General features: G+C 44.4%; 1 protein-coding gene across 1 annotated transcript; it reads right to left on the reverse strand.

Annotated features, from left to right (window-relative positions):
• Positions 1 to 5,504: 5,504 nt before the first annotated feature.
• Positions 5,505 to 11,573, reverse strand: IFIT2 (interferon induced protein with tetratricopeptide repeats 2). Its single transcript, XM_030335603.2, has 2 exons — positions 11,378 to 11,573; positions 5,505 to 7,275 (listed from the first exon to the last, which is right to left on the reverse strand). Exons 1-2 carry the CDS (start codon positions 11,380 to 11,382, stop codon positions 5,871 to 5,873), a joined length of 1,410 nt encoding a protein of 469 aa, XP_030191463.1. The 5' UTR covers positions 11,383 to 11,573; the 3' UTR covers positions 5,505 to 5,870.
• Between the last annotated feature and the right edge of the window lie 280 nt (positions 11,574 to 11,853).

Below are 11,853 nucleotides of genomic sequence, written 5' to 3' on the forward strand. Positions count from 1 at the left end.
GGGCTGAGTAATGGAAGTGGTCAGATTAGGGAAAAGGCAACTTTTCCTTTTCTGGTCAAAACCTTCCTGTCAGCTTGAATACAATAGACTCGTATCTAAGGAAGAGTGATTTTCCAAGTACAGTAGTGCTGGCTGCCTACCTTCTTCTTCTCTTTCTTATTCTAATTCCTGGCTTAAGAAGTACTTATGAAGCAGTACAGTATTTGTACCCATCGCATATGGTTGAATAACATCCTGCATATTAAGAAATTCACAGTCCTCTTAAATCTGTACCCATGTAGACCTAGATTTCTACACCAAGTCAAATTTCCTTCTCCATTTGGACCCTTCTTTTGTGCCAGTTTGCCCATGAATGGTTGTTTGGCACAGGTGTTTAAAAGTAAAATGCTCTCTGGGGCACCTGGGTGGCTCACTCGGTTAAGCGTCTGACTCTTGATTTTGGCTCAGGTCACGATCTCACGGTTCATGAGTTTGAGCCCCACCTGAGGCTCTGCACTGACAGCATGGAGGCTGCTTGGGTTTCTCTCTCTCCCTCTCTCTCTGCCCCTCACCCGCTTGCGCTCTGTCTCTCTCTGTCTCAAAATAAAATAAACTTAAAAACAAAGTAAAATACTCCATAAATAAATAAATAAATAAATAAATAAATAAATAAATAAAGGCACCTGGGTGGCTCAGTCAGTTGAACATCTGACTCTTGATTTCGGCTCAGGTCAGGATCTCACAGTTGGTGGGATCAAGTCCTGCATCAGGCTCTGCACCATCAGCATGGAGCCTGCTTGGGATTCAATCTCTCCCTCTGCTCTGGCCCCCCACTCATGCTCTCTTTCTGAATAAATAAACAAATAAAGAAATAAATATTAAAATGATAAAGACTAGATTTTCATACTCTACTCAGACAATAGGCTGGAGGATTTCTCCCAACATATCTGTGGAGTACAAAAGCAGTGAGGCAGCAACAGTATTTAAAATGCTAGTCATACGAAGGGTACAATACAATGAAAACAAACCTAGTGGCTAAAAATAGAAGGCAATGAAAGAAAAGCTTGCTTTCTTTATATTCATTTGGAACAAGAGTCAATTCATCAGTTAAGGAATCTACTTTTTGGCTATTATGAAATTTTTAACAGTTATATTGAAACATAATCCATATACTGTACAACTGACCCACTTAGAGGGTACAGTTCAAACGCTTTCACCATTTCACAGAGCTGTGCAACCATCCCCGCAGTAAATTTTAGAAGATTCTCATTCCCTGCAAAAGAAAAGTCCATGCCCCTTTGCTGTCACCTGTGATTCTGCCATTCACCCCAGCCCTAGGCAGCCACTATCCACTTTCTATCTCTATAGATTTTCCTTCTGTGAACATTTCATATTAATACACCTTTGGTGATTGGCTTCTTTCACTTACCATAATATTTTCAAGGTTCATCTATGTTGGAGCATGTATCAGTACTACATTTATTTGCAATAATTGTAATAAGTACCACACTTTTTATTGCCGAGTAATAATCCACTGTAGGGATATACCATATTTAATATGCCAATTTATCAGTTGATGAGTCTACTTTTTGGCTATTATGCATAATGCTGCCATGAACATTCACGTCCAAGTTTATGTGAATGCGTTTTCATTTCTCTTGGGTATATAGGAATGGAATCACTGGGCTGTATGCTAAGTCTATGTTTAACCATTTGAGGAACTGAGGAACTGTTTGTCTGAGTCGCTGTACTGTTTTACACTAAGGATTTTAGTTTCCCTTTTTTCTTTCTTTTTCTCTTTTCTTTTCTTTTTTTCCTTTTTCACGTAAGCTCCACACCCTGTGTGGAGCCCAACACAGGGCTTGAACTCAAGACCCTGAGATCGAGACCTGAGCTGAGATCCAGAGTCGGCTGCTTAACTGACTGAGCCACCCAGACACCCTTAGTGTGTCACAGCCTCCCAAGAAGCTACAGGTCACCAGCAATGAACAATTACACTGTAAATCATACTTACTTGTCAATCCTAATTACTCCCTTCCTAAAACTAAGTGATGAGGGAAATGGTAGAGGAAGGAGGGAGAGAGGAGCATATCGTCTCTGGGTGGAATCCACATTTCCCAGGTTGGCGTCCAAGGTCGATTGTGCACACAGTAGGGACCTTACAATTTTACCTGAGTTTATCTTCAGGATTTGGACCCTTCCAATGTTTCTAGTTGCACTGGATGCAGGTTGTGAAAATCTGTTGACATGAGGTAGGAAGGAAGATAAAAATGGAGCATGACTCAAGGCCTGCTGCCCCTGGGGGCTGTCTCTCAGCTCTATGGAAAAAGGGGCTGTGAGCAGAAGCTGACGAACCTTCTACTGAAGACTCTAATGCTGGCAAATACTCAGTATTGCTTAACACCCAGACGGATGAGAGGAATTCTCCTTACTCCTTCACGGGCACTAACACAGGTGAGAACATCTTTGGCAGGATATCAGGAAGCTCTCAAGGTGGCAACCAGAGGCGATATATCGAGGCAGTTTTATGAGCAGAGGACGTTAGTGCATGTAGGTGGGAACAATATGAATAACAGATGTGATTAGAAAATTCTGTCAGGCTTGTTCCTCAACACCCGTGAGATGCCTCCTCGAATTAGCTGGGTGGGTATCCGAGGGAAGTCACATGCCCTGCACTGAGAAATGTGGTTAAGAGTCAGGGAGTTTTGACTCATTCCAAATAACATGGCTCCATTTGTTGTCCCTGGATAGCGAGATTTCAGGTAACATGAGCAACCAACATAATTTTATCTATTGTTTTCTAATCATTTCTGTCAGCGTTAAGTCCTCAAATAAAAATTGAGTATAACTCGTTATATCTCTTCCCTGTTCTTTCCACCTGTGTCCTTTCAGGATCCTGAAAGGATCCAAGCACTGGTTTTGCTGGTGTCACTTGCCTGGACAAGATGGTGTGCACCCAGTATACCTTCTTTGGCACTCCACAGACGCCAGTGGTTCTCTCTCTAGGTTGGCCTACCTGCCCATCTTACCTTCCACTCAGAGCACCCCTGCCCTTCCTCCCCAAGCACCAGATCCAATAATAAGGAAGCTAAACCTTTCCCTGAGATGTACGCTTATTCAATTCAGTCCAGTGGAATGAGTTTACCGTTGCAGCTGGTGTGAGTTGTATTTTCCACTAGAGGCCTCTTGGAAAACAAGAGACTTCGGGGCCTTTTGTCTCTTTCTACTCTTTAATTAATAGGAAAACCTCTCCAACAGGCATTTAGATTGCCTCCAGGATGGAGCATAAAAGAGAATGGGCGACAGTCATTTCCTGTAAAGGAGGTCAGAAGAGGAGAGAGAATGCGGATGGGAGCACGTGGTGTTAACAAGATATAACGGAAAGAAGAGAGGGAGCCCACCCTCTGGCAGAGTGTGGGGTTGGGGTGTTTGTGTGCATGAGGGTGCATGGTGGTGGGGGTCAGGGTGTAAGCTGAAGTCCTGGATTCTTAAGGTGGAGGGGAAAAAAGCCTGTACTATTCAGTGGTTAGAATGTTAGACCAATATGGGTTATATATAGTTCGTAACCTGCATGACATTCCGTTAATCAGTAGCTGGGTCTGGAAGACTTAAGGTGCAGCAAATTTTGAAAAAAACCAGAAACCGCCCCCCCTTTATATTCCATCACCTCTAAGTTATTTATTAATTAAATCTATTGCTTTATTCAAGAATCGATGCTCTGCATACCAGTGATCTCAAGTGCACACAACACTATTGTTTTTTAAATTTATTTATTGATTTTGAGAGAGAGAGAGAGCTCGTGAGTGAGCATTAGTGGGGGAGGGACAGAGAGAGAAAGGGAGAGAGAGAGAGAATCCCAAGCAGGCTGTGTGCTCAGCTCAGAGCCCAACACGGGGCTCAATCCCACGACTGTGAGATCATGACCTGAGCTGAAATCAAGAGTTGGACGCCTAACTGAGCCACCTAGGTGCCCCCACAACAATCTATGTTTAATGCAGAAGATAACATGAAAAGTGTTGTTATATAGTTGCAATTTTTTAAAATATAATTTATTGTCAAATTGGCTAACATACAGTGTATAGAGTGTGCTCTAGATTCCCGTGATTCATTCCTTACCTACAACACCCAGTGCTCATCCCAACGAGTGCCCTCCTCAATGCCCATCACCCAAAGTGGTAATTTTTCATTTAAAAAAACCTTGAAGTTTATATAATGTTTTCATTTCTTAGTAAAAATGTTAAATATACTTAAATCTATTGAAATATACTTGACATATAACACTGCAGCTTTAAGGTTGATTTGACACATTTATATACTATAATATGATTGTAGCAATAGTTACCACCTCTATCATGTCATATATTTATCATTTCTTTTCTGTGATATGAGTAATCAAGATCTAGCCTCTTAGTAAGTTTGATGATTATAATACGATATTGTTATCTATAGTCACTATACTACACATTAGATCTCCAGTACTTTCTTATTAATCAGTTGTAAGTTTGTACCCTTAAACATCTCTCCTATTCCCCCAACCCCCAACCCCTGGTAACTGCCATTTAAATTTAAATTAATCGGAGCAGGCAAATCTTTTCCAACCCAGAGGGTGACTGATGGTCTCAGGCTGGGTCAACCGACTTTGTTTTGGTTCACATGGACCCTGATGTCATGGGGCATTCAGTATTTACCTAGAAAACCCCAGTCACCCCAAGCAAATCATGAATTTTGTGGTTTCCTTGAAGATTCTCAGGGTGAAAAGCAGTTTTATATCACCTAATATAAAAACGTCTAGTCGGGGGAAAACCCCTCCATTATTGATGTCATCTGACAAGACCTTTCTCTAGGTCCTTGGCTTCCAAAGGAGCCTTCTGTTCTGCTACTTTCCCATCACCTTGAACCTGGGCACTTTTGAACAAAGCACGTCTTCATCTTACAAGGAAATTTTCCGAATAATGGCCAAGAAAATGAAAATTTTCTCCATAGGGTTACGGTCTACAGTGACAAACCAGCATTCTCTCTTTCTCTATTTTGCCTACTCGATCCCTGTCCCTACTGGTGTGATATTTATTTTTCCACATGTTTTAGAGAAATGTATTATTTTGGTTTCTAGCATTTGCGCACAATCCCCTTTTTTATTCTTCACGCGCTGTGTTACAGGGAGGGTGGAATGGAAGCGAAACCTCCCCACGTGCCTCCCAAAACCCTTGTACTGTGATTGCCTGATCCCATGGCTTGTCCTGGGTGTGTTCCTTCTAAATTCAACCTGTTCTCTGCTCTCTTCTTCAAACTACGTTCCCAATTCAGTTAATGGGACACTTGAACTCAGGTTGTATAGGACAGTCTAGATGGAAGACTGTCTGGGGGGAGGAGGCAGAAGTGGGGGAGAAGAGACACCCAGCCCTATGTAGGCTTTGGTGCCCCAGCCTTTGAATGGAAACAGCACTTTGGCGTCTATGCAGGGCCAAACCGTATAGGATCTAAGGGTGGAAAAACATTACAAAAAATGGACCACAGTGTTACAGATGTGAGGAATCTGGCTGCTTTATATAAACATAAAGACAAACCCAAAGCGTCACCCAGGGAGGATGACTAAGGGAATGTCACAATGCATCGTGCTCCCAGGAGGTCAATTCGGAACTAGCCCTCTTACCAAGTCCCAGGGCCACCCCCCCTACTCCAATCTAGTCCCTGTCTCAGAAAAGCCTGAGTGATCCATGTGTAAACACTCTACGCAGTGGGCTCCTCTGTAAACCTGGTCCAGACTGGTGGCCAGTGGCTCGGTCCAGGCCTACGCCATACCAGTTGAGAAGTATCTTGAACACAAACTACTTGGCGGAGGGGTTTCTGCTTCCCTTTCCGTCACCATCCCCCGGGCACCATATCCTGATTCCTCATTCCTCAGGGGAAGATGCTGAAGGGAGGAAGCTTCCAGAATCCAAATGCCTCTCAGACTTTTCCTCTGCTGGCCGCACCTCTGTACCCAGCTCCTGAAGAAACTCCAAGAGGTGCAAAGCGACAGAATCCGCCCCGTTTTTAGAAAGCCTGACGCTGGCAATTTTTTGCAGCTTATTTTTCATCTTTTCTGTCTCCTTTGAGTCCTGCTTTATTTTCACACCCTGTATGAAATGGTGGATGGCTCTGTCCTCGCTCTTCAGCTGGTAGAGCTGGAAGTTGCCATAGCGCAGGTGGAGGACTTGTTTGGCTACGGGAGAAAGCTCTTTGCAGAATTCCTTTTGGAAGTAGCACTCTGCTTCGTCGTACTGACCTGCTTGTGCGTAGAGGCAGGCCAGATAGGAGCAGACACAGGGGTGGTTTGCATCGGCCTCCTCCACTCTCTTCAAATGATACACAGCTTGCTCAATGGCTTCCTGTAACTTTTCTCTTCTCCAGGACACGCCATTCTTTCCTGTGTCCTGTAGGATATCGAGGACTTTTGCCCTGTAGCAGCACCCAGTGTAGTAATGCAGATAGGCATTGTTGGGCATGCCTTCTAGAGCCTTTAGAAGCAGTTCGATAGCTTTGTCTAGGGCTCCTTTTCTTTTAAACAGCTTCGCTGCTCCACAAAGCACGTCAGTTGCACACGGGGCCCCCTCCAAAGCTTCCTCCACAAGCCTCTCTCCTTCTCCTTCTTCCTTCATCCCCTGAAGTTTCAGAGCCAAGAGCACTTTCGCATACCGGTTGTCAGGATTCAGCTCAATGGCCCGCCTCAGAGGGTCGACGGGATCCTGAGGCGGCGGCCAGGCGTCCAGACGGTAGCTCGCGACGGCCAGGCCAGAGGTGAATTCTGCATTCTGGGGATTCCTTTCCAGAGCCTTCTCAAAGCACACCTTGGCCCTCTCGTTGTGCTTTCCTCCACACCGTAACCGGGCCCACCCCTCCTCACAGTCCATCTCAGGACTCTCGATTCTGTAGGGGCTGCGGAACTTCTCGCATACCCGTCGCACCTTGTCCACGTACATCTGAGCGTCTGCGGGTCTGCCCAGGTGGTAGTAGACCCAGGCGTAGTTTCCCCAGGTGACCAGCCTTCTGATGTCCGCCTGCTCCGCGTGCTCCCGCAGGATCAGCTCCTCAGCCCTCTGCAGGCACTCCAGGGCAGCCTCATCGTGGCCTCTGCGGTGTTTTATGTAGGCCAGTATGTTGAACACCGTGGCTTTGAATTCGTTGTTCTGGAACTCCGTCGTGTCACATACCTCGTCTTCAAAGTCATCCAGCGACTTTCCTCCCTCCACCAAGTTCCACGTGAAATGGCATTTAAGTTGCCGCAGACAGCTCTCCAGGGTGTTTCTGGTGGTCTCGCTGGAGGGCGAAACAGAGAGATGGACACTTTGAGACACAGCACGGATTCTCCAGGAGCAGGGCAGACACAACTCTCCTCTCCTCCTCAAGGGTGTTCACCCCGTTCAAAAGAGAACAATATTTCCTGTTTGTTTCTTTCTATATTTTGGCCTATGCATTAAATGCACAGAGACTCGGGGATTGGGTGAGTGGGCGGCAGAGGAATTAGGGAGAGGGCAGTGGTGGAGTTGGGGGAGGGATGCTCTGAGCCCGGGGCTGGGTTTCCCTGAACAAGGTGGTTTCCATCAGGTAGTGCTGGGTCAAGCCTGGGGGAAGGGATTCCAGCCCACGGTGGACCTGATGCGGTTTTGAAGAAAGGCTATTTGATTACTTTATGTTTCTGTTCATCTTACCTAGCATTTACTTCCGTGTTTTGAAGATGTTAGCTTTAGAATGGACTATTCTTTTAATGTTTTGCCGGCTTGATTTTAATCTTATTATCCCTCTGAAGTTCAGCTGCATTTTGTCCCCTGTCGTTTTAGTTCCTTAGTTCTTCGTCTGTCCTTTTTAGCAGTATTCCTTTCTATAGGCTATCTTATTATTTAAGTTTTCCATATATCCTTAATTGATTTTCTTTGTTTATCCAAACTTTTTTTTTTAATCCCATTGGCTTTGTCTTGTCTTTTTATTTTATTACTATTATTATTACTATTATTACTATTTCTTTAATGTTTATTTTTGAAAGAGAGAGACAGAGCATGAGCAGGGGAGGGGCAGAGAGAGAGGGACACACAGAATCCGAAGCAGGCTCCAGGCTCTGAGCTGTCAGCACAGAGCCCGACACAGGGCTCAAACTCACAAACTGTGAGATCATGACCTGAGCTGACGTCAGATGCTTAACAAACTGAGCCACCCAGGTGCCCCTGTCTTGTCTTTTTATTAATTCAGCATTCTCTGTCCTCATTTTATCTGCACTTTTACATTTTAACCATTTAAATTGTATTTCAATAATTCTAAATTCTTACTTCTTCTGCTTTTGTATTATTCTACCCCTTAATTTTATTATATATGCTAGCAATGGTTTAAATTTTTATTTTGGAATAAAATATAACCATTTTTTTCTCCCCTCCACCCCCACCTCTATTTCTTAGTCTGGAGATTTCTGTTCTTAACAGCTCCCATTGTGTTGGTCTATTAAAAATTTTGCATTTGTTGCTTTAATTATCTTTGGAAATTTTATTTTTCCTCTCCTATGGTTTGCTTTCACTCATGGTGTTAGAAGTGCAGCTCTGGGAGGAGGCTCAGAAGACAGCTAGCATCTTCTGTTATGGGAAATGCTCCTTTTCCCTTAAGGTACTTTTGAAACTCTTCTGGAAGAATTTTCCATTCCCTTCAGTGTTAGTTCTTTAAAATGGAATGGAATGGAATAGAATGGAATAAAATAAAATAAAATATAAAATAAAATAAAAACTCTCCACCCCAAAACCCCATCTTAGATAACTTCAGCGATGAGAAGGTTAAAAATCATCAACTGCCCCAAATCGTTTCTCTGCATTGCCTATGTATTGGAGTCTCTGAAATGTTGCTCTTTCTCACTTAAAAAAATTTTTTTTTTCTTCAGGGTATATGTTAATTAACCCTTTTATGAGGAGCTGATATTCTAAATGTTACGAATTCTGACATAGACAAGCAGTAGATATCTGGGAAGTTACATAACGTGGCAAATACCGCTGTTGAAATGTTGTCCAAATGGAAGATTATATTCCTCCATTTTCTTCCTGTCCCCTATCTTTCACTTTTGATACCCTCCCCCACCCCATCCCCCAATTTGATGACTAGATCAGGGCTGGGCACCCAAACTCAAGTGGAAGCTGGAAATGGAAGTGCAAGGGAGCTGGTTTTCTGGAGTCAAAGAGAGCACCGTGCACACTGGAGGTGTCATGGCGTCCACGATCTGCAGCACACAATGGAGTGGCTGTGACTGGATACACATGCACAGGACAGAGACTCTGGGGCTCCCAAGCTCTCCTTTGTCCTGTTCTGGCCCTCTAGAACAGTGGCTGGCTCTAGTCATGTGTGTGGGTCCTGTGAACCCTTCCAGGAACTTTAAATCAGTCCCTGTTCATTTCTGTTACTTGAATCAGATGGAGACTCAACTACCCCAGGTAGAATAAACAGAAGAGATGAAGGAAAATGGGTAGGAGTTCCTGCTTGGGGAAGGACCCTCTGTCCTTTCAAAGCCCCGGATAGGTCTTAGTGAAAAGCCAGGATGTCTGAGCCTCTTGATGTAATATGGGTGTGTGTGTGTGTGTGTGTGTGTGTGTGTGTGCGCACGCGCGCACACACATGTATATGTGTGTGAGCCCAGGAGAGTGTCTGGTGTGGTTTCTGTCACTGTAATGACAGCAGCCTCCCCTTGAAAAGTTCACGTCCGACCTGATCTATTTTCCTTCTCAAAAAGGTTTCAGGAAGATTCCCTTAGCACGTAAGCTCTTTAGCAGCTTTCTCATTCTATAAAAGAAACAGAGTGAATACAGTTGAAATTATTGCCAACATATAAAGCATATGGTCAATTGTGCATTTGCAGGAGAGAGGCACTTACTATACACACTTAGGTAAAATCCCTTTGAGCAGCCATTCAAAAGCATCCAATTTCACTGTGTGATTATGGGCTTTTATTTCTACCAGTGAATCAGAAGCTGGTTCCAGACACTTGCTTCCTGGATTCAGACTTGTGAAAATTATGCTCCTGATACCTCTAGAAGCACCAACTGTATACACACAACACTTTCTTCCCCTGCTTCTGGTCTGGATGAAAGCCACGGTGATGGTTGTTTACTGGGCTCAGAGCCAATGCCGTTACCAGTGTCTTAGAGCAGTTAGAAATGGACATCCTTGGACCTCAACCTAGGATTACCAAATCCGAATCTGAAGTGGGGGCTTGAGCCCAGGAATGGTCTTCAGCAAGCCCTCCAATTAGATCTCATGCATGCTCAAATTAAAGAACCACTACCTTAGAGTGCAGGGCCAGTGCCTGGTGACAGTGCCCATAGCTAAGGGACCAAAGACAATTAGGAGAGATACTGATGGGTCTGTGTTCTTAAGGGGAAGACTCTAAGAGAGACCACGCTGAAATTCTAAGAAATATTTCTAAATATTCTGAGTTACTCTCAAACAGACATCTGGAAATAGATCAAATCTTTCTCTTTCTTATCAGACACACATGTAGAGGAGCAGAAAATAATATCATTTCAAGAAGAGAGAGCAGAAAACTTATAGAAGGAGGGCAATGTATCCCCTAGGAAGTAAGTGCCGGGGTGGGTGTCTCCAGATTCTGGAGCTCCCAGGCCTGAGGCATAGGCATCTAGTCTGTTCACCCCACCCTCACGCTGGAGAAAACAGAAATCTCCCTTCCTACCCTTCTTCCTTCCCGGGAAATCTTATGTTTCTGAGGTGTGAGAGCATTTTTGAGGTGGGGGCTATTTTCTCCAAGCACCCTGCCTCCAATTCATACTTCAGAGAGAAGGACTCTAGCTAATCAGTAGCATTTGGAGGTAAAATATATTTCTATTGAGTGAATGAATACATTTTACCAGCCCTAATACAAATCTGAGATGAATGAGCACATTAAAAGTAAAATCTAGCTTAGCATGAGCTGGGGTTGCTACCCAGAGTACATTTTAACAATATCTGTCCAAAAGAGATTGTTCATTAAATAAGTATCCTATTAAAAGCCCCCACTTAATCCTTTCAAAACAAAAGAGAGTCTACAGGAGCAATTCCCCCAGATCCATCTTTACATGAAGCACCTGCCTGATAAAGCATCTCTCTCTCTCTGCCTTTCCCCCACTCCCTCCCTCCTCTGGACCTCAGCTGTCAGCTTCCCTGGGAGAGACGCCCTAACAAAGCTTGACTGCGTGGGGCAGAAAATAACAGAAATAAACCAGCCAGCTTCGGTAAGACAAACACACGACTACAGACAGATGCGCAGCAAGGCTACAGGCAAACACTAAAGCAAAACAAATCGGGAACTCGTGTTTCAGGGCATGGCTGTATAGGATTTGCATTTCACAACGAGATTGATTGGACATTTTCAACACGATCAGAGCAGGCGAATCTTTACCTCATGATCACGGGGCACTTCTCAACTGTTCTGAAAGGCTGCAGCTCAGGCCACTGTGCTCTCCGGAAATCTTCCTCCTCTGCCTCAGAGAGATGCTAAGGAGACCTATATATGGAAGCATCACCTGGTTTCTTTACCTCGCTTTCTCCCGCAGTTGGCTTGAGGAAAGAGAAACTGAAACTGGAAAGTGAAACTGGCAAGACTCCTAGGGAAAATGAACCTTGAGAAAGGGCCAAGCCTATAGCACCCCCGCGGCCCCACCCTGCAGTGAGTCAGAGCTTCCTCTTTGTGACTGTTGTGATGTCCTAGATCAGCTGACATCAAGGCAGCCCAGCGTGGAGAAGGATGCATACACGTATCAAGCACCAAGCACCCTGCTTCATTACTGTAATGTTAACCCATCCTCATTCTGCCCGCCCTTATCACCAGTGTGGCCCACAGACCCCTGTAAGGGTTGGGGTTGTGTTGGTTTTCTT

The sequence above is a fragment of the Lynx canadensis genome, chromosome D2, assembly GCF_007474595.2.
Source record: "Lynx canadensis isolate LIC74 chromosome D2, mLynCan4.pri.v2, whole genome shotgun sequence".
NCBI lineage: Eukaryota > Metazoa > Chordata > Mammalia > Carnivora > Felidae > Lynx > Lynx canadensis.